The following is a 25,004-nucleotide window of genomic DNA, read 5'->3' as shown; positions in this document are numbered from 1 at the left end:
GTATGCCACCCAGCCTCCCATATCGCGTAACCGTGGACCAAATTCCCAGATAAATGAGAGCAGATAATAATATATGGACATCGAGCCCTAGTGGAAGCGCTGAAATATGGGGGAAAGAAATAAAAAGGCGAGTGAGAAAATGAAGAGAAAAAAAGAATGGGGGTATAACGACGGTCAAAGTTGCTGACCATGGCAAGGGGAACTCTCAACTCCAAGATGGACAACCCATCAAATTTGGCGTGTAACCACATCTTGGTTACCATTATCATTATTCATTCCCTCGCGACTTTGATGGCTGAGATTGCCAAGTGGGTTAAAGTCATCATTCTGCGGTCGTGCAAGTCGTAATTTTTCCGGAGAGCGGCATGACCACTGGGACAGTCCAAAATCAGAAGGGCGTGGAAAAAGAAAAGACCAGTGAGAAGCGAATCATAATTCAATTGCCCTGGTAGAAGGAAGGATCTTCATGGAATTGATTAGTAAAGGCTGTGAGAATCTTCTGGTTGGGTCTTACCATCCATAAAGAGCATTGAACTCTCCCGTCGCTTCGTCTTTACCGAGCGAGTGTCTTCCGAGCTAGGCACCAACATGCCATTCAAAGAAGAATACGAAGTGCCAGCACCCGGGGGTGGTTGGTTGTGCTGCTCGTGTCTGGAAGACGTCGGTTGGTCATAGCTAGGTTGCATTGGGGCGAAACCGGTGTCATAGTGGTTTCTGGGGCCATCGGAAGGACCGTTCCCATCACCAGTTGTTCGGAACGAAGTCTGCTGGTACGAAGGTGTAGGAAGATCTGAGAACATTTGATGACGTGGGGAACGAATATCATCGGGTAAGAGAGAGCTTTCAACTGTCAGCTCCGTAGGCCTGGCGAAGCTCGAATCAGTATCGCCAAAGATGCTGTCGTAATCCGTGAGGAACATGGAGAAGACCGGCGCCGGAATATTGAGAGTTGGAGCAAAGACAATGCCCACGTTCCTGACCGTCATCTTGTTCACATCGGAATTGTTCACAATCTCGATCAAAAACTGCGATAGAGCGCGTAGCAATGCTAGATTAGGCCTGGGCAATCTATGCACCAGAGAGTTGAAGGCAGCGACCTTCTTTTGGCGATCGTCAAGTTCTTTTGAATAAGGTTAGCAGGAGAAAAGGGTACAAACAACGAATGTGTACATACCGAGAACACGAAGGAAGTCCAAATGAAGCTCCCGGGTCAGGACTGTCGTCGGAAGTTCTCGAAGGTATTGCTTGAATAGAGAAGCCACGGCATGAATGTCGTAATACTGATCTCCAGACACGAAATCAACATCACCTTCAGTGTTGAAACGTTCTTTCAAAGCTTTGATCACCACATTGGAACCGCTTAGGCGGAAGATTCCTTCCTCCAAGGCTGCTTCCTTGGCGTGGAGATATTCAATGCAACGATAAACCACTGCCGGCAGCTCCACATTAATGCCTGGCGGTCCACAATCTTGTACGGCCTCTGCCAGGGGTATACCAAATACAGGTCTAACAGGACCTGTCCGCTCAACGTTGTTGCCTGCTACTAATGTATCGCTGCTGGCCTGGGTGGCAAGATCGAAAGAGGACCTGGTGCGGAAACCCCAGATACTGCGTTTCTTCTCTTTTGTCGACGTCTTTGCCTTATTGCCCCAGGCTTCCACGTCCTGGATGACTGTGCCGTTTGTGGGTCTAGAAATCAGTCTGGGAGACTGCATTGCTTGATCGGGAGACGACATGGCCGTGTCCCTGAATTCCGTCGTCAAAGCCGGGATTCGTGGGGACCGGGGGGCTTGCTCAAGAGTAGAACCAATAGTGGGAGGATCAGCTTGCACTGCATCCTCAAAGCTGAAACCCTGCACACCTCCTAGATCCTGGTCGGGGCTATCAACCCCGCGGCCAGATCTCTTGCCTCCGTTGAAGATTTTAGACTTAGACTCGGTTCCGGAGAGTAGCTGCTTTTGCTGGATTTGGGATTCATCTTGAGACTGAGGCTGACTCTTGGATGATACGCTGCCACGTCCCTCATTCTCGGAAGAAGCACTTTCAACATACTCCATGAGAGCATCGACCCATGTATCGCGCTCCTCGTCGCTCTCGGCGCAAAGAACATGCCGGACAAGTGCCGAGGAATCCTTCTTCTTCGGTTCTAGAACCAAAAATGCATGGCGATACTGGTTGTCAGAGTCTTCCTCGCCCGCAGGAGGTGGAGCAGTCTCGGATTTTGGTGATTGCTTGCCGATTTGGGCATGATGAAGTTTGATAGTACCCATGTGTGGACCACCCGGAGATTCGTAGTATCTCAGTTCGGGTCCATCGAGAACGAAATATCTCGCTTTCCAGCCACCGAAGTTCTTGCCTCGCTTGGTCAAGTAACCTTCCTTTTGCGGCTTTCCGTCTGGTCCACGTGGCATATCGGGCCTTGTTTGGGCGAGACCTTTCAGTATACTTGTCTCGTCGTCTCTAGGCTCAATGGCATCACTTGTCAAAAATTGGCAGATAGCTATCGCGGCATTCTCATCCATTGGCGTGTCCAAAAGTCTGTCGAAGTACGCATTAAGTGCGGCACGTCTCAAGTCAACCTTAGCAGGGGAGTGTCCGCTGAAAATACTTCTATCCGGTAATTTTGCGGGGAACGGAGATGATTGTCGGACTCTCTGATCCAACTGTGGCAAGGCACCAATGACCTTTTCGACTCGCCATAGCTCTGACATCTCTGATCGAAGGATCACGCTGAGGGTGAAAACAGGTTCCTCGTCCAGGGGCTTGGACACCATATAGCTGTTCCGGGAAGGACGAAGGCGCGACGAGGATACTCTGACTTGAACCAGAGGAAGGGCATTAGGAGGCAAAAGTAGGCCTTGATATTCATCAGACATCAATCCTCGGTAAATTTGAGTGTCGGGGAAAGTTGCGGATCTCGGGCTGTCAATCATCACTGTGGGATCAATTGATGGGATAGGGCCACTGGGACGCCCCGAAGGGATGGGAGCAAATCCCATAGGGTGGTTGGCCATTCTTGGCGAGAGCGGCAGTCCTGGGCCCTGATACCCGGCCGGCATGGAAGTGGACGGGTCCCGTGGCATGCGAGGCATGGGGGAATTGATAGGTCGATCTTCTGGTCTCGGGCTCAAAGGCAGTCCAGGGCTCATAGGCATGGCAACGATGGAGCGCCCACCAAAGGATGAAGCTGGAGGCGGCCGAGAGCCCAGAAGCGATCCCAATGAGCTAGAATCACCCACATTCGGTGGGGATCTCGTAGAAAGCTCCCTAGGGACCGTTCCCGGACTACACGTTGCTGTATCTCGGGAGCTGTGAGAGGATGCTGCCTGGGTTGGTCCCACAGAACCGGTAGACCCAATCATGTCCTTCTGTAGCGTAGCCTCGCGGTCCTGATCGTCCTGCTCTCTCGTCTTTCTCCGCCCACGGCCCGCACTCGGAATCCCATTTATATCTTGGGCGTCGCCGTAATCGGAACCGGAATCTGAATCAGGATCTGAATCAGAAGCCGAAGATGCCCTTTTATTGTCCGCTTGTCGTAGATTCAGAGGCGCAGGCGGTGGCTTGCGGTTTGGGTGGGGAAACCTGCTTTTTCCGTCTCCTATTGGAGATGGGATATCTGTGGGGGAGACCGGGCTTGCGGTGTTTTCGAAGCCCCGCCGAGAGGTTTCAGATGGTGGGACAATCGATGGTTGGTCAGGTTTGCGCGACACATCCTCTTTGTCATTGCTCGGTGAGGCCACAGAGGCCGAGGGCTCGGCAACGGGCAATGGCGGAGCGTCTTGCATATCTTTAAGCTTCTTCCGATATTTCTCTTTCTCTTGAAAAGCACGCTCTAGATCCTTGTTAAGGCCGAGGATTAAAGTCCTTTGCTTATCAACCAATTTCCAAAGTTGCGCGTTCTGAGAGGCCGCTTGGTGTTTCTCTTTCAAGAGGTGCACGATAACAGCCTCGGCAGATCCAGCGGCGTTGATGAGATTGTTAATATCGGCTGAACTCAGAGCATTGACATCAAAGGCCGATCTCTGAGAGCTGGAGGACAGGGATGAAATAGCAGAGTCTATCGACGAGGTGCGAGGGATAACGCGATGGGGTGCGCGATCTCCCGGCATCGAGTGTATAGAGCTGACGGAGGAAGAGGCAGATCGATCGGGCTCTGGCGCACGGGATGGTTTCGGCATACTGTTCTCGCCAGGCCGGCCGCCGACATTCGCCGACTCTGTTCCTACCGTTTCAGGTGATTGCGACAGGCTCTGGCCAGGGCTGAAGGGTGGCGCAGGGTATTGCGCATTGGCCACGCGGGTGACTGGCGACCGATTCTGGGAGGAAGGAGGGTTGGATTTCGGAGACAGGGGGCTCTGTGACGCAGATCCCTCGACACGGTAGGACTGGGGCAGGGAACTTGTATGCAACGGGGAAGGTGTGATATGTCGGGAACCAGGAGCAGGTCCGGGGCGTTGATCAGATCGAGCTAAATAATCCCGCGGGATGAGACCGTTATTGACAGAATAGCCGGTTTTATTCTTAGACGAAGTTGGCGAGCTTTCATCATTCCCTCGCGGAACTTGCGACATGGCTGGTGTAGGAATCGAGACTCATCAGAGGGGTCACGTTCGGGGGCGACACGAGGCGAAGGGCCAAAGGGGCGAGAGCGCGGAACACCGGAAGCTGAAGCTTAAGCGCCAGGAAAAAAAGGGATGTCAACCGATCAACCGATTGGAAAGAAAATAACAGTAAAAACTCTCTGGTGGCACAGCCCTGGAGAGATGATGAGAGGGTGAGAGACCCTGGAGAGCTTAAGAAAGTGAAGTGGGGGCAAAAAGGGGGTTTCAAGCTAAGAATAATAACAAACGATCATAATAAGATAAATATAAAAGAAACAGCGATCTTAGATAAATCAGTACTAAGGAAGAAAAGAGAAGAGGAAGATTTTGAGATGTTAGTATGCAGAACATCCCTTTCAATCTCCCGGCTCTGGGGTCTACTCGGAGTTACCTAAGAGAGTATGCCTCGAGTATATTTTCTTTCTTTCCCTGGCCTTTTTTGACTATTCCTTTTTATATACCAAAGAGTGTATTGTGTATAATGGCCTTTTACAAACATCATAGGGGAAATAGATATATAAACTGTTTGTAGTACAAAGCCGTGCCAGCATTCGGCACAACTGCGGTGGAACCAGAGCGATATGAAAGTGATCTAGAATTATTGGAGAATTGGAGAGTGGAATGTTTCGAATATCCAGGGCAATACCTGGGAAATCTCACAGTTGGACTGGTTCAAGTTCTGTTTCCTACTTGAGTTGAAATGGATTCTATTGAAATCAAATGACCTAGACTCCCTGTAAATGCGACCGCAATGACTATGATACAGACCAAAAAAAAAGTAAAAAGCGCCAGTCAATGAGGTACATGATAGTACAATTAGGCGATGTTGCCAGCCATGCCCATGAAAATAGCCTGGGCGGCCAGCTGAAGGGACCAAAATCCGACTTTCTTGAACCGCCTTTTCCGGGCTTGATCATCCACGACATCTCGGGCAAACGCGTCGTAGGTCTGAAAAGGTTATCAGCAATGATCAGACATTGTAGGGAAAAGAGGGTACTCACTGCAGCTGACAGGTCATCCATCAGACCACTGTCAAAGACGGTCCAGCTTCCATCGAAATCTCCAACACGCTTGACCAAGCGGCAATTGACGGGAATAAAAGTGCGCTTGGAGTTGATATAGGCAACAATAGGACGGATTAATGCGTTGTTGATGTAAGAAAGGTCCCGGGTGAAGATGGGCACAACAGCCCGAACGTTGTTGAGGTGCACGCGCAAATCCATGACGAGGAAACGTCGGTCTTCAGTCTCTGATTCTGCATTGGGGTCTGAAGATAGAGGCTCCGGGTAACGATTGGAGGTGACAGTGGCTTCTAACCGATCATAGAAATCGACCATCACCTTGGCCAAGCTCTCATCATTTTCTGCAGGTAACATGATGTCGGCCACAATATCCACAGTCCCTTCGTGAATCCAAGAGAAAGGACCCTGAACACCACGGTTGAGATGGTCGACATTGAGTCCGTCAACTCGAATTCTATTATGTTTCTTCCACGGGTTTGGCTTGTCATCATCTTCTGCTCCGCTATCCTGCCGGATACCAGTGAATCCATGGGTTTGTCGAGCGTGGATTGTGAACAAAGAGTTGTCATAAGACCCAGACATCATGTTGGCAGAGAGGAAATCATAGAAGAGCCACTGTTTCCGCAACTGAGGGAGGTCGCACGAGAAGATGCTCACGGAGAAGGGACGGAAGTTGTCCGGTTGGTAAACGGTAACAAGCAGATCATGCATCTTGAAAGAGTCGATCTCAAAGTCACCGGGTCTATGCTCATGCCGGTAGGATTTAGGGTCCAAGTCTTCCTCCGGCCAATAAACATGCCGGCGGTCGACTACACCCCGTATACCTTTCACCTCAACATCATGAAGCGGGCCCTTTCCATTGAGCCATTTGGTGAATGATAGTGTCACATTGACCGTCTCGATCGATAAATCGAATTGTGTATAGTTAGTATCCTCCTCTTCATCAGATACTATCTGGGAATCTTCGAATCCACTGTCACCTCGAGCTGCGGCCTCGGCTGCCGCAGACTTCGATGAACCTTTGCTGACATGACCTGCGCCTTGGCCTGGCCGTTTTGACACAAAGACATTCTTGAAGGTGATGACGCCATTTTTCCATTTGGGTACGATTGCAGATTCAAAAACAACTTTGACTCCAGAAGACTTGGTGAGATAGTTGCCTACCCACCCTGCCAATGTTTCTGTTCGGGCACATTAGTATCCAGACCTTACTGCAACAAAAAATGTACGTACCTTGAGCAAAGACTGTGTTGATCGCAAGGATCAGAAGCGAGAAGAAAGTTGTAGTTCCCACGACGACCCAGACGACGTGGCCCAGCAAAACCCACGAGAAGAAGGCAGTCATCTCATCCAAATTGTAAGGACGAACACTTCTTATAGAGAACCATTTGAATCGTACTTTGAGGCGTGACCAGAACCCGGTTGCTGCGGCCAAAAGCTCCTCCTTGGTTGGCCGATGTAAATGAGGCATATGTGGTAAGCGATCCATTAATTGGCGATTGTTCGTTGTTGGCTGTTGACTATCTTGAGATGGTTTGGGTTGTGAATGTGTGGGTGTATCTTTGCCGGATTGGCCGGGTTTCTGGGAATGGTCATTTTCATTGCGTTCATGGGTCTCTTGAGAAGCTTCTTTCCCTCGTCGATGGTCGTTCGAGGTATGTAAAGTTCGCTTCCAAACATATTGGGCGGCAATTTTGGGAGAGGAGAGGATGCATGCTGCAGTAGTATCCGCAACAGCTGACGTAGGTGAGACGCCGAGGACGAAAAAGCCCCCAGAAGCGAATCTTCTGGTGAGATGAGTCGGTTTCTTTGGAAGTGTGGAGATTCGTCGCGAATGATTTGAAATAGAGGAATCGAGGAATAATCTTGAGCTATAAGCATCGGCCGATACGCGATTTATTCGTATGCGACCAAGAAATGGATTTGCTGTATCCCAAATATGGGCGTACAGCCGACGTCCCAGATTAGCAGACATCTTTGTCTTTACATCCTGGACATAAATGAGAAAATTGATCAGGGAGTAGGACAAACTGTATCATATACAGTAGTTGACTTGTTGACGAGGAAGCTTCCAAGCTTTGGAAGAACCCAAATGAAATCATCAGTGTTTGTCTTGTTTGCATCAAAAAATTCCCTTCCGCCCACACTTCATTTTTCCGTGAGGGGGGAACTGATTAAATTTTGCGATAACAGATTTTAAGAAAAAATTTCCATTCTTAAAACAACACAATGTCGGCACCTACAGCTATTCGCCAGCCAGAGCAGGCTCTTGGGTTCCAGCCCGAGCCCGTATCTCATGGTTAGTACTCGATCTGATCTACATAAAAAAAAATCCTCTAGCTGACAATCAATAGATCAGGATGATGAAGTTTTGATCGATGTACAAGCCATCAACGAGGGTGCCCCTATTAACCCCGTCGCCGAGTCTACGGAGGATAGCGAAATGCGCATCGACGAGGAAGGTCGCCCCGTCTTCACCCCGGCCAAAGACGTTGCCGCAGCATATCGGATCGAAACACGAAAGGTGCCTGTCCCACCGCACCGTATGACCCCGCTCAAAGCGAGCTGGGCCAAGATCTGCCCTCCTATCGTCGAGCACCTCAAGTTGCAAGTGCGCATGAACATCAAAACCCGATCAGTGGAGTTGCGAACCTCCAAGTTTACCACCGATGTGGGAGCTCTGCAAAAAGGTGCCGATTTCATCAAGGCCTTCACTCTTGGTTTCGATCTCGACGATGCGATTGCCCTTCTCCGACTTGATGATCTGTACATCCAAACTTTCGAGATCAAGGATGTGAAGACTCTGAACGGAGAACATCTTGGTCGTGCCATTGGACGTATTGCAGGCAAGGACGGAAAGACCAAGTACGCGATCGAAAACGCCAGTCGGACACGAGTGGTACTTGCAGACCAGAAGATCCACATCCTGGGTGGATTTAAGAACATTCACATTGCCCGAGAGGCAATTGTCAGCTTGATTTTGGGTAGCCCTCCAGTAAGTCTTGATATAAATTTTAAAAAAGGAATCTGTCTAACACAAAACAGGGCAAGGTTTATGGCAATCTTCGGACCGTCGCCTCGCGTATGAAGGAACGTTTCTGATTGCACAACTCATTTATCTCATCCGGCATGGTGTGGGCGTTTAGGTGCATCGGGTTTTACGCTGTCTTCTTTTTTCTTGATCTTAGAGGCCTGACGACGTATAACGTAAAGATATCAATTCATGGAAATTTCAGTCATCTCGATTATGTTTGTGATCAACCGATCAAATAAGAGCTCCGCGCTCCGATAAGGCCATGATCTACCATGTCCTATACTCTAATCCTGCTTCAGGGCATGGAACACCTCCTCGATTCCTTCCCGTGTAATAATCACCATTTGCAAGCCATCACCAACCTCGATGTGTCTCTCCACAGCACTTGTAAAGGCATCCTGTACAAGCTTCTTGGCCGTTTCCTTGTCCAGAGGCTCAGCCTTCTTGGGCACAAGGGCATGTCCTTCTCCGCTGCCCGGGATGTATTGGTTCTTGGAGTTGACTTGGTTGTCCAGGAAAGGCATAATCAAGCTGGATGCCGCACCGGCAGCCCGACACTGTTCCCGCTCGTAAGAACCCACGGGGTCGTAGCTGTACAAAGCTCCCACGCCTTCCTCATCCAGACCAGCCAGAATAGCATGTACGTAGTACGGGAAGAATCGCTTCTCGTAGAGGATGGTCGACAATCGCTGTGCACATGCTCCCACTGACATGGATTTCCCATGTTGGTACTTGTACATCTTCACCACGGTGTCCAGCTTTTCCTTGAGAGCGTTTCCATCCGCGGCGAAACCAACAACGGAGAGAATGATAGTAGCTCCCTCGCCGGTCTCATCCTCACCGCCGATCTTGAAGACTTTCGGGACCATGCGAGAGTTGATATTGTAGCCTGATGTGGAACGAGTGTCACCGGCGAGGATAGCGAAATCAGCACCCGTGATGCCGAGGGTGGAACCGCCATTATCGGTGTAACTAGTGCAACCATTAGCCAATGTTCCTGTTCAGTTTGATCAAGTCGTTCCTTACGGGTAGAACGAATGTTGTTTGAAATTAGCGGATGTTGGCTCAGAGAAGGAGTATCCAATAGTCCCAGACTGGTTACCCATGAGCGACGTCATTTTCGGCGAGATGGAGCTTGATCAGGAGAAAATATCACAATGACAGCTTGGTGAAAAAGATTAAAGTGTTGAATGTAGAGGATTCTCGGGATTGGGGAGTTCTGGAAGATGGAGAGCAAAGAAGCTGGGTGTCTGACGCGATGCGGTAGCTGCCTTCTGATTAGGTAAGAATATCCAAGCTCCAGGGCCCTGAAGGGCTGTCTGGATAGTTACTCTCCGCGCCTCACTTATTCCTGGGCGTTAAGATTGACTTACACTGGTTCGAGTGATAAACTTGTCCATACCTCTGGATCTTATTCCAGTGCCTTTTTGATTTCCTTCAATTTCGACGCTTCCACAAACTGCGACGTGATGCTTGGTCTCGGTGACTATGAGAGCAGTAGTGAGGATGAGGTAGAGCAAAAGGGTCCTTCACCCAATTCCCAGGTACTTTGAGCCCCGAAAGGATAGCATTGAAGAGTCGCTGATTCCGAAGCAACAGCGTAACAAAGATATCCCATCTACAACCTCGCAAGCTGCCCAGGAGGAAGGTAACATGCTTCTTAATTCTCCGCCAGTATGCTCTAAGGGTAGGCGCTGACAAGATGTCTAGATCATAAATCGTCTCACCAACAACCAAAAGAGACGCCCGTTTCCGTCGCCACCGATTCGGTCCCAGAAGGACCTGTCCTTGGCCCCGCGTCTATGGACATGGCGCCCCTCTCGGAGGATAAGCATTCGACAAGCGGACGCTCGTCTCCCTTTTCGGCTACACGAGGACTTGTCCAAGATCTCACTCTCCCTCCGGTTCCCAATCTAGACATCCCGCCATCACCTCCTGGGTCTCCCAACCCAGCCGCGAACGCGAAATTTGAGCATTTCCTCTCGCTCAAAAAGCAAGGCGTACACTTCAACTCAAAACTGGCCAGCTCGTCGTCGCTCAAGAATCCAAGCTTGTTGAGGAAGATGATGGAACATGCTGGGATCAATGAGCAATCGCAATACGACACATCGCTGCCAGCCGACTTATGGAATACATCCAATCTACCCAAATGGGGTTTCAAGGAAGAGCTCTTGAGAACCCAGCAAGATTTCCGTAAACAATCGGAGGAGAACAAGGCATCGGGCCAGCGAAGCTCGGTTGATTTTGTCTCTGGGTCTGCCTGAGGATTCATTTAGCGGCAACTGGACCAAGAAGACCAATCCTAATGCCAGATTTCGAAAGGCAAGGCCAAATAGCCTCGGGTGCATTAGTTCCCTCAGGAAATGCAGATATTCGAAATTGTGCCCTGAAATGGGGCTTCAGCACATAACCTGGATGCTTCGAGTATTCAGTGACGCAGTGTTTGCCTACCCGACAACGGAACTTCCGTTCTGGTATCCTATCACTCAAGAGGAAGGACTCTTCTATCTTCGGTCAACAAACTCTAAGACTATGTGTCCGTCTCGGGGAAACATCCTTGTGGTATATCCAATGACTCTAGAAAGCGTCCTAGAAGAGGATCAACGATACCCTCTCAATTGACATAACGCTCACATGGACTCGTGTATATTATCATACTTGTGGATCATGCATTGGAACAATGATCAATTCAGCCTCCTCCACCACCACCGGATGCACTCTGTCTGCGCCGCCTCGCCTTCTCATACAGACTTAAACAAGAAATCAACACCATTCGATCAAAGTCCTCTCCGTATTCCACTCTGATTTGAAGTTTCCCACCTTTGCCCAGTCTTTTCGCACCTGAAAAGACGGCAAGAATCTGCTCGCTGTGTTCATCAACGAGCTTATAGTTCCGGCCGGTCCATTTAGACGGTGCTGAATTTTCAACGCCAACGGTTCGTGTTCGCTTCCACAGGAATGACCGCCTCCCGCTCTGAGTTTGATCAGATCCACATTGAAGTGTCATTTCGAAGCGGTATTTTGGTTTATGAATGAGCTCCTTGGTCAAATCCTCCCACTGGACGGCGTTCACATCATCGGGATTCCCAATGCCTATTTTGTAGTCACCGGACGACTTCAAAAATTTGGAGACGGCCACAATTGGGGCCCGGGTGCTGGTACCAGCATGGAGAATAAGGTCGGGCTTGTTGGGGGTGAACATAGATATTTCGCCGTAAAACAGAGGCTGGTCATCATCCGAGTTGATATCATAGTGCCGGTGGAAGAGCCGGTTGGTGATATTATACACGCGTGAGGGGCCATTGTCGTCAACGGGATGGGCAGATGCCGTTGACCCAGCACGACTTGAGCCCGGAGAAGACATTAAAATTTCCAGGAAAAGAGTCTGGTTATTCAAGATCTTCAAATGGAGGGAAATTGCCGGGGGCACAGCCATCGATGTAGTATATAAGTTTTGAGGCGAAGCATTCTACCAGAAAAAGTGGGATTGTCCCTTTGGAAGCGAATACGAGCACTAAATTAGGTTGGACAAAAGTATTGTCCTCTGGAGTAACTAGTGAAGTATATTATAACCAATTATCTCCTTTTACTTCCTAAATATTCACATTTAAAGGATTAACATGTTTGTATGGTCTCCTCCAGGGCTCCGCCGTCCACGGGTTACCGCGAATCTTAGTCAGCCAAGCTCTCCGTCAGCTCGACTGCCTAAGATAGCTCCCATCTATCGTCATCACTTCACTGTGCTATCCATCTGTTGTCTTCCCTCATTGTCTGCAATTTACCTCCCTTTTTCGAACCCCGTTGAAACTATCATTTATCTTCATTCATCATGAACCACTCCCCTGAAGCTTGGGGTCGCGTAGGTGGCACAACCTTCCCAGTCCTTGCTCTGTTGCTAACTATCCATCCAGCCCAGGAACGATGTCTACGGTGCCTACGACCACTCATATTTGCAGACCACAGGCCCTAAGGCCCATACCTCATCCCCTGCCGTGACCGGAACGTCAGTGGTGGGTGTCAAGTTTAATGGCGGCGTGGTTATAGCTACCGACAACCTGGGTATGTCGTTCCATTGTCATGTTCCGTTTCCTTTGCTGCATTGCCATCTAACGTGATATTCTTTGTGAATATATAGCCTCCTACGGATCCCTGGCTCGTTTCTCCGATACGAAGCGTCTGCGTAATTTCGGCGATAAGGCAATGGTTGGCTTTGGCGGTGACGTTTCCGATATGCAATATCTCGACCGTCTCCTCGACTCCATGGATATCAAGGAGAACTACTCGCCTCACGGCAACATGCTCAACGCCAAGAACCTACACACGTACCTTGCAAAGGTTTTCTACAAACGACGCTCCGAGTTCAACCCGCTGTGGAACCACGTCCTGGTCGCAGGCTTCGATGCCGAAGGAGAGCCTTTCCTTAGCTCGGCAGATTTGCTCGGAACGACATTCTCAGCTCCTCACCTGGCTACAGGCTTTGGTGCTCATCTTGCGGTTCCGATTCTGCGCCGCCAGTTCCCCGAGGGTACACCCCTTGAACAAGTCAGCAAGGAAGAGGCCGTTGAGGCTGTGAAGGCGTGTTTGAAGGTTCTGTTCTACCGCGATGCACGGAGTAGCGACAAGTACTCGATAGCCGTGATCACGAAGGATGGTATTGATCTGAAGGAGGATGAGCAGATTCAGGGTCAGAGCTGGGCCTTTGCCGAGCGAATCAGGGGATACGGCGCCCAGACTGCTTAGATTCTTATTTATGTCCTTCTTTTACATGTAATGCACACGGGATTACGGATACAAAGATAATTTTTTGGGTCCAAATAACCTCAATGATTGAATTGCAAAGGCTGAGACGCGTAGGGAGTTATATACAACTTGAACTAGGGAGCCAATCCTTTCATTGGTCTCAAGGCATTCAAGAGAGATAAATTTAGAGCTTGGCGCTAGGCTTGTCAAAGACCACCCGATTGACACAAGAACCAACGCCCTCCAGCGAAACCTCGACTTCATCGCCGTCCTTCAGCCACACAGGAGGCTTGCGACCCATACCCACGCCTTGGGGTCTGCCAAACAGTCAGTCTATCAAATTCAAACGCCTGTTTCTTTGCTTACCAGGGTGTACTTACGTTCCAGTGAAGATAAGATCTCCAGGCATGAGTGTAGTTCCCTGAGACAGGAAAGCTATCGTCTTAGCCACGCCGAAGATCATATCCTTAGTCGAGGAAGACTGAACAGTCTGCCCATTCAACTTGGTCGCGATAGCCAAGTTATTCGGATCGGCAATCACACTGGAAGAAACAATACCAGGACCAAACGGAGCCCATCCATTGAATCCCTTACCCAGTGACCACTGACCACCACCACGCTTGATCTGCCAATCACGGTGGGAAACATCGTTGCCGATAGCATAGCCCAGGACATAATCCAAAGCCTTGCTCTCGGAGACATTAGTAGCCTCTTTTCCGATAACGATGACGAGTTCACACTCGTAATCCAGACCCTCGCCCTCCTGGGCAAGTTGGGCCACGGGGATATCATCTGTGGGGCCGGAAATTGAAGTGATGGGCTTGTAGAACAAGATTGGATATGTTGGGATGGGCATGTTTGATTCCTTGGCGTGTTGCTCATAGTTCAGACCCAGGCATCGGACTGTGCCGATATCCTTACGGGCCAGGGGTGCGAGGAGCATTCTCACATCGACGATCTGGTCGGTAACCCGGTGCTGACCAAAGATGTCACCCTGGATGACTCTGGCTTTAGTGGCTTTGGCGATATCGCTCACTCCCGATGGGAGGATAGCATCACCATAATAGATTTGGCCATCCTTGGCCAGGAAGCGGATGAGGTGCTATTTAGGAAAATTAGTATATGTTGATATAATGAGTACTTTGCATTTAATCAATTTTCACTCTTACAGTAAAAGTAGTCATTGGGGGAATATGGGGAAGTTGAAAGTTCGTTGGAGAATGGAGAAGGTGATATCTGGGCACTCGGCCGGGAACCTCTTTTTCCCCAGAGCGGGAAACATCAGCTCCACCCAATGATTCGCAAGCTTTTCCCCTTTTCATATTGATTCGCAATGGCCAGGCTCTCCGGTCTCCAGAGGGACGTTCTGTCTCTATACCGAAAATGCCTACGAGAGATCCGAAATAAGCCGGAGGTGGGTTATGTCACTTCATCCGACGTCGGCCTCAACTGATACATTCTATTGTAGGACTCCAGGATCAATTTCAAGAACTATGCTCGGTAAGGCTTTATCAATTGCCTATCTTCCTATCTTCCTATCTCCCTGTTCTTTCCTTTCCGTTCTTTTTTCCTTTCCCGACAGCTATCCCCCTAGATATCGGTGCAATCCGGCTAAGACGGTATACAGGGCAGAGTTCCAAAAACATATCTCGGTGAATAAGAAAGACTTTAGCACAATTGAGTATCTCTTGCGCAAAGGAAATCGACAGCTCGAGCTGTATGCTACCCCGGGAATCCGCAATATCCGATGAGCGGAGCCAGATCCCAGGATCCTAATTCTCCGGGGTGCCTACGGAGTACAGGGCTTGTTTTGTATGTCTCACGCCTTTCAGCCTTATATCTCCACCAGTTCACTCATTGGAATAGAATCGGAGATCTCTAGTATCGCCGGTTCCACCCAGGACGGATTCCTGCGAACATGTTGGACATGTTCTCCAAAAGACATGGCCATGCATGACGTGATTAAGCCCTCATTTTGGAGGCATTTTGTATAATAGTATATCATAAACTGTTGAGTTATTAGGGCTTTGTCATCGAATGTTCTACCTATGTTGTATACCATATCGCCACCATTGACTCATTGTAAAGTCCTGGAACTTTCGAGTTTCAAGAGTAATTACCAATCAGTAATTATTCAGTCTATCTAGAGAGTCATTTGTCAGAGTTATTAGAATGATTGAGGTATGGAATGGTGTGGTTGATTCTTGACGTTGCTGGCGGCTTGTAGACGGCGCCACTAGTTTCTAGATGCTTCCGCCGGAGTATAAGCAATCAGCCTCAGGTACTATGAAACAACAGATATAAAATGGCAGATATTCCACGACAATTAAACAGAACAGATCAAACAGAACACAATCATCACAGTCTCTCAGACAATCTACCACTCTTCCAACTTTCTCAAACCAAAAATCCAAAACAATGGCCTTCTACACCCAACCCAGCCTTGCGCCACTCTTCCAATTCCTCAACGACTACGAGACTCCCCAATACAAGTCTCCCCAATGTCCCAAGTCCCGCTGCACCAAGCAAGCACTTAGCTCCACCTTCGCACCAGCCTTCGACGTGCGCGAGCTAACAAACGCCTACCACCTCGACGGCGAACTCCCAGGCGTGGACCAAAGCAACATCGAGATCGAATTTACCGATCCCCACACCCTCGTGATCAAGGGCCACACAGACCGCGATTACATCGACGATGCCAGCTCAAGCCGCAGCTCCTCTCCTGCAGGCTGGCACAAGCCCACAGTCGAAGACGAGGATGCCGCGTCCACTAGCTCGGCCGATACTGTCGACACCGCTGCTTCCCACACCGAGGATGATCAGCCTCACTTCTGGGCCAAGGAGAGGTCTATCGGTGATTTCCAGCGGACATTTAGCTTCACTGCGCGTGTTGATCAGGACTCTGTTCGGGCGAGTCTGAAGAATGGTGTTTTGTCTGTTATTGTGCCGAAAGAGGCGACTCCTGCGCCGAAGAAGATTCGCATTATGTGATTTGAAATTAATTGGTGTTGATGGATTTGAAACCATTGACTCTGTATAATTGATTGCATTTGCATTGGGATCTCCGGGCGTTTTCTTTCCTTGTTTGCATATGGATTTGTACTATGATCAGACTTTTTTGTTATATTAATCTAAATTGATGTTTATTATATTGGCTATCCCGTGTCTAGACAGGTAATATGCAGTAGATCGTAAAGAACTTAACTTCATTGACCCTGCGCCTACCCTGCGCCTACTAAACGCCCCTTGCTTGACTCGATAACCTTACTTCGTATACTGGAATGGCCGGGGAAGCCCTGAGCCACGCGGTGAAGAATATGCATGTAATCATAACAAGGCAAGATAGCCGAAGACTGAGATCGTATTCCATCGGGGACATACATGCATTTCGGGGACTAGACTAAACGCCCAATGAAACCACTAAAAGTGCAAAACAGCACATGGCATACATAATAGGTTTGTGTACAATGCCAGGTATGATTTCACGCCAATTCCACTTCCAATTCCAAAAGGGTATACCTAATAAGACCATATCAAACTCCCGCCAAAGACCAAAAAGAAAAAAGAACGCACCACCTCCATAATGAACTTTTGTAGACGCCATAGACAAAGAGACAAGAACAAAATAAATCCAAGGCGGAAAATGGGCAACAAAATTATTACCAGAAAAATTAATAACCAAAAAAGGGGGACGTCATTATATGCACAAATCCGTCTGGGGACGGGTCTTCGTCAAGCGACGGCGATAGTCATTGCTTCGGCTTCGAGACCGGCCTCGCATCGGCTCGGACGATAATTCAGCATCAAGGTCAAGGTCATCCTGCAAGTAACCTGGGGACAGGATAGTGGGCAGCGGAGGAGCGTCAATGCCTGGTTTCATGCTCCAAATGCGACTTCCCAGTCGGCTTCTAGATCGAGAGAGTTGGCGTTGGGTATTATACTCTTCATTAATTTGATACTCGGAGGCCGACCTGCGAAGTCGCTCCTTGTTTTCAGTAGTTGGCTGTTGGTGACTGGGTAGTGATTCTCCAGTTGTGGCAGAGCCTGTAGTAGACGCAAGATCAAACGAGCGCAAGGACAATCGATCTCCATAGAGAGGTCCTCTGGTAAAGCCTTGACTCTGGTGCGGAACGGAAGCTAGGGCAGTAGACTTGGCTTCGAGGGATTCGCGCGGCCAAGAATATTCCGTGTATCGGGGCGCACACAATGTTGACCGACGCGATCGCGACGGAGCGAGGGGAGTTGGGTCACTCGAATCGTACCAGCGAGCAGGGACTGGATACAGCCTTGAGTAGTTCTCCGGCTTTGTCTGCAGACTCAAGGGACGCTGTACTTTATCGCCTGGTTGACCTGAAGATGGGCCGTTCAGGATACAGATGTTCTTTGAGCTATCAGTACCACACGAGCTAGACGCCTGCGAGGTAGCAGAGCTCTGAGTCCTGCTCCGTTGTATGGAGTGGATTGAGGTGGCAGAGCTGTAGCCACTGTCCGACTTGTTGAGAGATTGAGACGTGCTTCGGGTAAGACCAGTGTCTAGGACACCTTTCTCCAACTGAATTCTCGTATCATCGCAGAGGACAATTCCTTCATCTTCTGGTTCTCCAGGAAACAATGATTTTGCCCGAGGGTGGACTGTGATAGTGGGAGACTTTTCGAAAGAGAATGGACTGCCTGGAACATCGTCCGATTTCTTCAAGTCGGGCAAGGATGGAATATCCAGCGTCGACCCCCTGCAAGGCCCTGTGACTTCGATGTTCTCAAGACCAAGCCCAGGACCTGAATCGCAAGGCCCATTAAAAGGAATGCGCTCGCTTGGACATGGAGAGGCGGAGCCATTTACGACTCGCAAAGACCCTAATTTGAGTGCCCCGAGCTGAGTATATCGGGCATCCATTGGACTCCTTGGCCGCGCTGGGGATGGCAGACGCAGCGGTCGCTGGGTCGAAGGCAACGGCCATTGCAAAACGGTTGACTCAGTCGGATCCTCAATCGGGCATTCAGGCTCCCCAATGGGCGATGGGACGCGTCGAACTGTGCCGGTTCGTCTTGTGGCAACCCCAGGTCGCGTCAGGAGCGATCGTCGACGCGTTAATGAGAACCGTTGGTTGCCAACCAAGAAGTGAGTGTTGGAAGATGTCGCATCCCCGATTTGATTCTCGTAGACAGCGCTGTTGTGCCTCTGTAGGGGAATCCGAGTCGAACTGGCCCGCTTTGGTGGCTGTTCATAAAGAGGCGAGGGTTGGGAAGCCGATTCCCAAGTTTCCGACTGGTACGATGTTCTTCTCGAAGAGCTTGCGGTCAACAGGCTTGGACGGGTTGGATGACGCTGCGTGGGACTCTGGTCATATACCAAGGCTCGATCCTCCGTCGGGGTCTCTTCGGACGACTCTGTTTCAAAAAGGGTAGGCGGGATCTCTGCTTTCTTGGGGTAACTGCCCCGTTTTTCTATAGGGGTACTGGGGAGATTCTTGCCAACCCAAGGGTTTTGCCACCCTATTAGCCCTGAACTGAACGTTGTAGGGTCTGTTTCGGGGAGCTGGGAGCTTTGAAGGGTGAATTTCTTCGTCAGGGGCTTTGAAAGGCGGTTGGAGCGGCGGGTCTCGTCTTTGGCTTGGCTCGATTGAGAGTTGCCCATGACTTCAAAAATGCAATGCAGGTAGATTCAGATTTGCTCCAGATTCAACGGGGCATGTGCAGGGAATGATATACAATTGAAATAAAGGCTTGGAGCACTGTTCCCCCGCACGAGTGACCTCTGGGATTTCCAAGCTTATCCCGATAGAGCTTTTCAGATTAGATCGCACCCCGGACTACTGACGTCAAGCCACGCCCTTGTCCACAGAGGACGCAATCCGAGCCCCAAGCTTGTACAACAGCTGGGTTTGGAATTGAGACGATTGGCGGCTCAGGGTTTCCCAGCAAGCCCGGAGATGATGGTCCGTGTTTCAGATTGGGTACAATGCAGGAATTGGTTGGACTGGAGTGATGGAAGGCAGATGACGGGGAATTGAGGTAACGTCAAAGCCGATAACCAATCTTGGAAGCCGGGAGTCCCTTCAAGCAAGATTTTGAAGATTTCACGATTTCGTGACGGTTCACGGGGAGGTTGACCAGGGGTAGATCAAAATCGATAGATACGGATCGACATTAAAGATTATAGACAATAGAAAATTAAAAAAAGCAAAAACGAAGTAGAAATGGGGGGGATTAAGGAAGGGGGAACATATGATACATAAGTGGATAGGAAGACAAACGAGGTGTATATGCAACTAAACGCTAGGAAAAAAAAAAGACGCAAGCATTTTGCCATAATCAGCTCGCATTTGCATCGCTGCATGCAACATCTCCACGCGGGACAGGGACAGGTACCGCCTTCTTACTGCAACCGGAGAAAGTAACTCGTACTTGTATTTAATGTGTAAGTACCATACATAACTTAAGTACTAGGTACCTATTGACACGTATCATTCTTGACAAACTCCATTGTTTCTTCTTCCTCTTCTATATCCGGATCACCGCAATCATCATTCCTTTTTTTTAAACCGCTTTGTATCCGTGGATCCATCTTCCCTTGTCTCTGATTTGACATCAAGTGACAAGTGACAAGGTCAAGTGCTCTTATCCTTGCAATATCCTCGTACCCTGGCCACACCGCATTCACAGCTGAGCATCTGCATCCGGTCACTGGTACTCTGTACACTGATACGAGTTGACAGCCATCTCAGGCTCCAGCCGCATGGCTGAATCTTGCTCTGTATTTCCCTTCCTGGTGCAATCGGAGTTTGACAGTGCATGTAAAGATCTCGTCGATCGATGCACTTCGGCCCAAAATATTACCTGGTCCATTCGACTGCTCACAAAGGTATCCCTTTTTTGTCATGCATGAACCATTAAATCTAATCTATTTCCTTATTTGATTGGAATGAAAAACTGATGAGAAAATATGTTTGGGATGAATAATAGCCAGATGGAACAGGCCTCAGAATAACAAAATGTGTCGATGTCCCCAGCCTAGAAACCCCAGCGCTGGAAGAATCGCTGGAAGAATCACTAGAAGACGAGGATCCGGTCTGCAGAGTTCTAGCCCCCAAGGGACGTGTCCACTTGTCCTGACTCTTCACCGCAGGAAGCTCTCATTCGCGCCAACCCCCCGGCTTACAGATCGACTATGACATCTTATTGTCCCCCACATATCAGGTCCCCGTCTTGTACTTCGGCCTCAGGTGGGACAACGGCCCACTCGGACTAGATCAAGTCTACCAGTATGTCGTGCCGGAACGGTACAGGCAAGAATTGAAGAGTGTGGGTGTAATGGGTGGCATTAGTATGGGTGTAGGTGCATTCTCGGAACCTTGGTGACAAGAGCTCATGTCTTCTTTTTGTTTTTTTTTCTTGTAGTACCATCCTGGCTCTGGCGCCCCGGCCTTTTTTGTCCACCCATGCAACACCGCGGATGCCATGGCGAATCTTGCAGACGCACAGAGCGTCACTCCTGGCTCATATCTCCTCATCTGGCTCGGCCTTGTAGGTCATTGCGTGAACCTGCACGTCCCACGCGAGGTTTTTGTTTAGCACAGTACCAGCCAATACTTCTTGCATATGCTGGAAACGCTGGAGAATATAAAAAAGAAATCACATGCAAGGCGAGGACTTCAAGTCTCTCTCAGTCCCCAGCAGGGCGTTCATTAGATTACTCCTCGTCTGAGGAAGCTTCCATTGGTACGTCGCTATCTTCGTCCATGGGGGCCTCTTCGTTGTCACTTTCTTCTTCACGCGGTCGCTTCAAGCCTTGGCCTTCTCCATTGGCACCGGTTGTGGGGCGTGCAGGGAGGGCACCCGGAGGAGCACCGAAGATAGACTTTTGGAGGTCGGTTGTGACTGGGGCTGGCGCAGTCTCAACTGGCGCAACATATGTACCGCGAAGTTTGGAAATGACATTTGATGATCCTTTGGCGTAAACGATTTTCTACACATCCATTGATTGAGCGGGGGCTTGCGACGATAGAAGGGGAATGAGAACATACCATCTGTTTCCCGAAGAAGTCGAATCCTTGTAAAGCCCGCAGTGCCTGCGTGCTGGCTTGGACATCCTTGAAAACAACATGGGCCTGGCCTCGCATTTTGTTGGTCTTCATGACCACAATGTCGAGAACGGTGCCGTATGTGGAGAATAGAGCATAAAGTGCCGTTCGCAGATCATGTTTCGGAATCCTCTTGTCGGGCAATTGTGTGCAGTAGAGCCTAAAAATTGTTAGCGCCAATGCGCGACAGTCTCCGGTGCGTGGAAGGACAAGCTCACGTCTGGTTGGGAGGGCCGGTAGCGACGGCCTTAGTATCGGGGCCGCCACGGGCGGGCAATGATTTTGAAGCCATTTCTTGGAGGATTAGAAATGTCAGAAAGGCTGTCGTCTGATCGAAAGAGTAAATGGGATAGCGTATGGGGAAATGAAGCTCAATCGCGTGCTGTGTCAATGGCGACTCAAAACCTCGACATAAAAGTAGCTTTGGGTCATGTGATGCATGCTCTGACTAAGCGCCACCGTCATCACCCAGCTCCCCTCCTGGTCCCGCAACTACAACAACTAAGTATACAAGCACGACGGTAGAGAGACCCTCCTGTCGTTATTATCTCCAATATGGCCACTCCTCAGGTTCACCATCTGTTCCATGCACCAATTGCAGACCACTCGTTCTCATCCGATAAGAAGACACTTGCTGTCGCTCGGGAGAACAATGTGGAGCTGTATCAACAATCAGGCAACAAGTTTGCGCTGAGCGATGAGCTCAAGGGGCACGAGAAGACTGTCACCAGTGTTGATATTGCTCCCAACAGTGGCCGAATCGTCACTTGCTCGCAGGGTATGTTTTAGCAAGGCTCCTTTTACACCTACAATACCTAACAGGTGTTCGCTCTATAGACCGCAATGCCTACGTTTGGGAGCAGACCCCCACTGGATGGAAGCCTACCCTGGTCCTTCTCCGAATCAACCGTGCCGCAACCTTCGTGCGCTGGTCTCCATCGGAGCAAAAGTTCGCCGTCGGCTCCGGCGCCCGAGTGATCGCTGTCTGCTACTTTGAGGAGGAGAACGACTGGTGGATCTCGAAGCACATCAAGAAGCCTATTCGCAGCACTATTACAACCCTGGCGTGGCACCCGAACTCCGTCCTGCTGGCAGCCGGATCCACCGATTCTCACGCCCGAGTCTTCTCCAGCTTCATCAAGGGCATTGATACCCGCCCGGAGCCTAGTGCGTGGGGAGAGCGCCTTCCTTTCAACACCATCTGTGGCGAGTACCTGAATGATACTGCTGGTTGGATCCAAGGTGTTGCATTCTCTCCTAGTGGTAATGCGCTTGCCTTCACTGGACACGATAGCAGTGTGACTGTCGTATACCCCAGCGCCCCGGAGCAGCCCCCGCGGGCGATGTTGAACATCGCTACCCGTTTGCTGCCGCTCAACAGCCTTATCTGGAACGGCGAGACTGAGATCATTGCCGCTGGACATGTAAGTTGTTGTTTCTTTTAGTAATACTACGGCCTGTGCTAACTGTATCTAGGACTGTGAGCCCTTCCGTTTCCGCGGCGATGAGAATGGATGGCAACTTGCCGGATCTCTGGAGAAGAAGGCTGGAGAAGCCGGAGGTGCCCGCGAGGAGTCTGCTTTGAACATGTTCCGACAGATGGATCTCAAGGGCCAGGCCCAGGCAGACACCAAGCTCAAGTCTACCCACCAGAATACTGTTCACACCATCCGGGCCCACGATGAAGCCAACGGAGTTGTGCGCTCCTTCAGCAGTAAGATCACCCTCCTGAAACACGAGACCTACAAGAGACTGACATATTGTTATAGCGAGCGGTGTCGACGGTCGTGTTGTCATTTGGACCGCCTGATTTGAACTACCTTTCAATGCGGCCCTAGCATGCATATAGTATTGGATAGAATTCTTCGAGTACATTCCAGTCTCTCGTGACCATTCAAATTGCATCACGTAGTTGTAGACCCATGTACTCCCCGGGTACCTTGATCGACATGAACTGACCAATAAGAAAACCGATGACATAATGGCCAGGTTACCCCGGATTCCGGTCACATCTCCACATCACACGGTCTTGGTTCTCTCTTCCTTTTAATGCATTTATACCTTCCCTCCAGTTACCCAAGTCAGTATGTTACGCCATGACTAGCATTTTACTCCTCCCTTTACTACTCTATATCTACTTCCTGAGCCCCGCCACAGCCCAGACCAAACATGTTGCAACCGACCTATTCAACTCCCTAGAGGAGTTATCCCGAATAGTGGACATCTCATACTGCGTCGGAACAACAGGAGTTCAACAACCATTCCAGTGTCTGAGCCGCTGCATCGAATTCCCAGATCTAGAACTAGTAACCGTAAGCCCACCAACCAATCCCCCATCCCAACAAAACCAACAAACCCCACTAACCTATCCAACAGACCTGGAACACAGGCCTCCTCCTCTCCGACTCATGCGGCTACATAGCCCTCTCCCACACCCCGACCTCCAAACAAATCCTCCTCGCCTTCCGCGGCACATACTCAATAACAAACACAATAATCGACCTATCCGCCTACCCACAAGCCTACATCCCATACCAAGACGAAGAAAATACCTGCGAAAACTGCACCGTGCACGCAGGTTTCATGCGCTCATGGCTAAACACCCGAACAGAAATCATCCCCCGAATCTCCGCTCTGCGTGAACAATACCCAGATTACCCTATAACGCTAGTTGGTCATTCCCTGGGCGGAGCTATCGCCGCACTTGCCGGACTGGAAATGCGATTGAAAGGTTGGGATGCGACTGTGACGACGTTCGGAGAGCCTATGATTGGGAATTGGGCGTTTGCGAGATTCCTTGATGAGCAGTTTGGGCTGGATGGTATAACTATCCCACCGCCTGGGGGATCGGAAGGGGGTCAGCGATTTCGCCGTGTGACGCATGTTGGGGATCCGGTTCCTATGTTGCCGCTTGTTGAGTGGGGGTATAGTCCTCATGCAGGGGAGGTTTTTATTTCGAAGGAGGGGTTGCCGCCGCGGGTGGAGGATGTGGTGCATTGTGTTGGTGCGGATGATCCTGCGTGTATTGCTGGTGGGGGGAGTGAGGGGGCTTTGGGGGAGTTGTATCGGGATTTGAATATTCCTGTTGGGTTGGCTGGTGATGGGGAGGGGTGTCGGTCGACTGGTGGCAGTGGCAGTGGGGATGGTGCTATGGCAGGGGAGCAGGCTGTCTTGGGACATCCAGTGGGTTCTGATCTTGGTTGTGAGGATCGATTATCGCCTCTTCGGTGGGATTGGTCTCTTATACCGGCGAGGTATCGACTTTGGGAGCTGTTTTATGCTCATCGGGATTACTTTTGGAGGATTGGGCTTTGTGTTCCGGGGGTGATCCAACTGGGTAGAGTATATGTATCTATTTGGGTTGGATGCGGGCGTTGGTTGCTTGGTTTACTGTTGATATAATCCGGATACCCCATTCTGTACATTATTGGTACCTGTCTTACGAGAAACGATCTTCTTTCAACCTGATATCTATTATATTTCTAAGATTGTTACCTCAAAGCAAAGCAAGTACAAGAAATCAGAA

The 25,004-nt window shown here is 49.9% G+C and overlaps 15 protein-coding genes across 15 annotated transcripts; 8 read left to right on the top strand and 7 right to left on the bottom strand.

The window, feature by feature from the left end:
• Positions 1-436: 436 nt before the first annotated feature.
• N7517_003243 (GTPase-activating protein BEM3) lies at positions 437-4,571 on the bottom strand (the record flags this gene model as incomplete). The annotated part of the gene is made up of 3 exons (XM_056720973.1): positions 437-462; positions 515-1,120; positions 1,175-4,571. The coding sequence occupies 3 exons, from the start codon at positions 4,569-4,571 to the stop codon at positions 437-439; spliced, it is 4,029 nt and encodes a 1,342-aa protein (XP_056585108.1).
• An 846-nt stretch (positions 4,572-5,417) lies between these two features.
• Positions 5,418-7,112, bottom strand: N7517_003242 (mitochondrial distribution and morphology protein; the record flags this gene model as incomplete). The annotated part of the gene is made up of 3 exons (XM_056720972.1): positions 5,418-5,549; positions 5,603-6,804; positions 6,857-7,112. The coding sequence occupies 3 exons, from the start codon at positions 7,110-7,112 to the stop codon at positions 5,418-5,420; spliced, it is 1,590 nt and encodes a 529-aa protein (XP_056585107.1).
• A 740-nt stretch (positions 7,113-7,852) lies between these two features.
• On the top strand, positions 7,853-8,725 carry N7517_003241 (pre-rRNA-processing protein PNO1; the record flags this gene model as incomplete). The annotated part of the gene is made up of 3 exons (XM_056720971.1): positions 7,853-7,922; positions 7,978-8,618; positions 8,669-8,725. The coding sequence occupies 3 exons, from the start codon at positions 7,853-7,855 to the stop codon at positions 8,723-8,725; spliced, it is 768 nt and encodes a 255-aa protein (XP_056585106.1).
• Positions 8,726-8,941: 216 nt separating this feature from the next.
• Positions 8,942-9,814, bottom strand: prs3 (proteasome core particle subunit beta 6; the record flags this gene model as incomplete). The annotated part of the gene is made up of 2 exons (XM_056720970.1): positions 9,684-9,814; positions 8,942-9,629 (listed from the first exon to the last, which is right to left on the bottom strand). Exons 1-2 carry the CDS (start codon positions 9,773-9,775, stop codon positions 8,942-8,944), a joined length of 780 nt encoding a protein of 259 aa, XP_056585105.1. The 5' UTR covers positions 9,776-9,814.
• Positions 9,815-10,126: 312 nt separating this feature from the next.
• Positions 10,127-10,921, top strand: N7517_003239 (HCNGP domain-containing protein; the record flags this gene model as incomplete). Its single annotated transcript, XM_056720969.1, has 3 exons — positions 10,127-10,201; positions 10,257-10,305; positions 10,368-10,921. The coding sequence occupies 3 exons, from the start codon at positions 10,127-10,129 to the stop codon at positions 10,919-10,921; spliced, it is 678 nt and encodes a 225-aa protein (XP_056585104.1).
• A 425-nt stretch (positions 10,922-11,346) lies between these two features.
• Positions 11,347-12,093, bottom strand: N7517_003238 (uncharacterized protein; the record flags this gene model as incomplete). Its single annotated transcript, XM_056720968.1, has 1 exon — positions 11,347-12,093. The coding sequence occupies one exon, from the start codon at positions 12,091-12,093 to the stop codon at positions 11,347-11,349; it is 747 nt and encodes a 248-aa protein (XP_056585103.1).
• Positions 12,094-12,486: 393 nt separating this feature from the next.
• pre4 (proteasome core particle subunit beta 7) lies at positions 12,487-13,397 on the top strand (the record flags this gene model as incomplete). The annotated part of the gene is made up of 3 exons (XM_056720967.1): positions 12,487-12,516; positions 12,569-12,716; positions 12,793-13,397. The coding sequence occupies 3 exons, from the start codon at positions 12,487-12,489 to the stop codon at positions 13,395-13,397; spliced, it is 783 nt and encodes a 260-aa protein (XP_056585102.1).
• A 184-nt stretch (positions 13,398-13,581) lies between these two features.
• N7517_003236 (fumarylacetoacetate hydrolase family protein) lies at positions 13,582-14,581 on the bottom strand (the record flags this gene model as incomplete). The annotated part of the gene is made up of 3 exons (XM_056720966.1): positions 13,582-13,714; positions 13,778-14,499; positions 14,567-14,581. The coding sequence occupies 3 exons, from the start codon at positions 14,579-14,581 to the stop codon at positions 13,582-13,584; spliced, it is 870 nt and encodes a 289-aa protein (XP_056585101.1).
• Positions 14,582-14,730: 149 nt separating this feature from the next.
• N7517_003235 (succinate dehydrogenase assembly factor 1) lies at positions 14,731-15,148 on the top strand (the record flags this gene model as incomplete). The annotated part of the gene is made up of 3 exons (XM_056720965.1): positions 14,731-14,835; positions 14,887-14,897; positions 14,992-15,148. The coding sequence occupies 3 exons, from the start codon at positions 14,731-14,733 to the stop codon at positions 15,146-15,148; spliced, it is 273 nt and encodes a 90-aa protein (XP_056585100.1).
• Positions 15,149-15,815: 667 nt separating this feature from the next.
• Positions 15,816-16,388, top strand: N7517_003234 (Hsp20/alpha crystallin family protein; the record flags this gene model as incomplete). The annotated part of the gene is made up of 1 exon (XM_056720964.1): positions 15,816-16,388. The coding sequence occupies one exon, from the start codon at positions 15,816-15,818 to the stop codon at positions 16,386-16,388; it is 573 nt and encodes a 190-aa protein (XP_056585099.1).
• Positions 16,389-17,094: 706 nt separating this feature from the next.
• Positions 17,095-19,032, bottom strand: N7517_003233 (uncharacterized protein; the record flags this gene model as incomplete). The annotated part of the gene is made up of 1 exon (XM_056720963.1): positions 17,095-19,032. The coding sequence occupies one exon, from the start codon at positions 19,030-19,032 to the stop codon at positions 17,095-17,097; it is 1,938 nt and encodes a 645-aa protein (XP_056585098.1).
• A 1,101-nt stretch (positions 19,033-20,133) lies between these two features.
• Positions 20,134-20,980, top strand: N7517_003232 (ATG3/ATG10 family protein; the record flags this gene model as incomplete). Its single annotated transcript, XM_056720962.1, has 4 exons — positions 20,134-20,259; positions 20,361-20,493; positions 20,524-20,729; positions 20,796-20,980. The coding sequence occupies 4 exons, from the start codon at positions 20,134-20,136 to the stop codon at positions 20,967-20,969; spliced, it is 639 nt and encodes a 212-aa protein (XP_056585097.1). The 3' UTR covers positions 20,970-20,980.
• A 107-nt stretch (positions 20,981-21,087) lies between these two features.
• On the bottom strand, positions 21,088-21,770 carry N7517_003231 (U2 snRNP complex subunit MSL1; the record flags this gene model as incomplete). Its single annotated transcript, XM_056720961.1, has 3 exons — positions 21,088-21,363; positions 21,422-21,638; positions 21,697-21,770. The coding sequence occupies 3 exons, from the start codon at positions 21,768-21,770 to the stop codon at positions 21,088-21,090; spliced, it is 567 nt and encodes a 188-aa protein (XP_056585096.1).
• Positions 21,771-22,033: 263 nt separating this feature from the next.
• N7517_003230 (WD40 repeat domain-containing protein) lies at positions 22,034-23,288 on the top strand (the record flags this gene model as incomplete). Its single annotated transcript, XM_056720960.1, has 4 exons — positions 22,034-22,256; positions 22,316-22,902; positions 22,955-23,192; positions 23,248-23,288. 4 exons carry the CDS (start codon positions 22,034-22,036, stop codon positions 23,286-23,288), a joined length of 1,089 nt encoding a protein of 362 aa, XP_056585095.1.
• A 286-nt stretch (positions 23,289-23,574) lies between these two features.
• Positions 23,575-24,880, top strand: N7517_003229 (lipase family protein; the record flags this gene model as incomplete). The annotated part of the gene is made up of 2 exons (XM_056720959.1): positions 23,575-23,790; positions 23,855-24,880. 2 exons carry the CDS (start codon positions 23,575-23,577, stop codon positions 24,878-24,880), a joined length of 1,242 nt encoding a protein of 413 aa, XP_056585094.1.
• Positions 24,881-25,004: the final 124 nt, after the last annotated feature.

Source organism: Penicillium concentricum (assembly GCF_028827145.1).
Source record: "Penicillium concentricum strain IBT 3081 chromosome Unknown utg000001l_segment0_segment0, whole genome shotgun sequence".
Taxonomy (NCBI): Eukaryota; Fungi; Ascomycota; class Eurotiomycetes; order Eurotiales; family Aspergillaceae; genus Penicillium; species Penicillium concentricum.
This window is presented reverse-complemented; position numbering and strand designations above follow the sequence as displayed.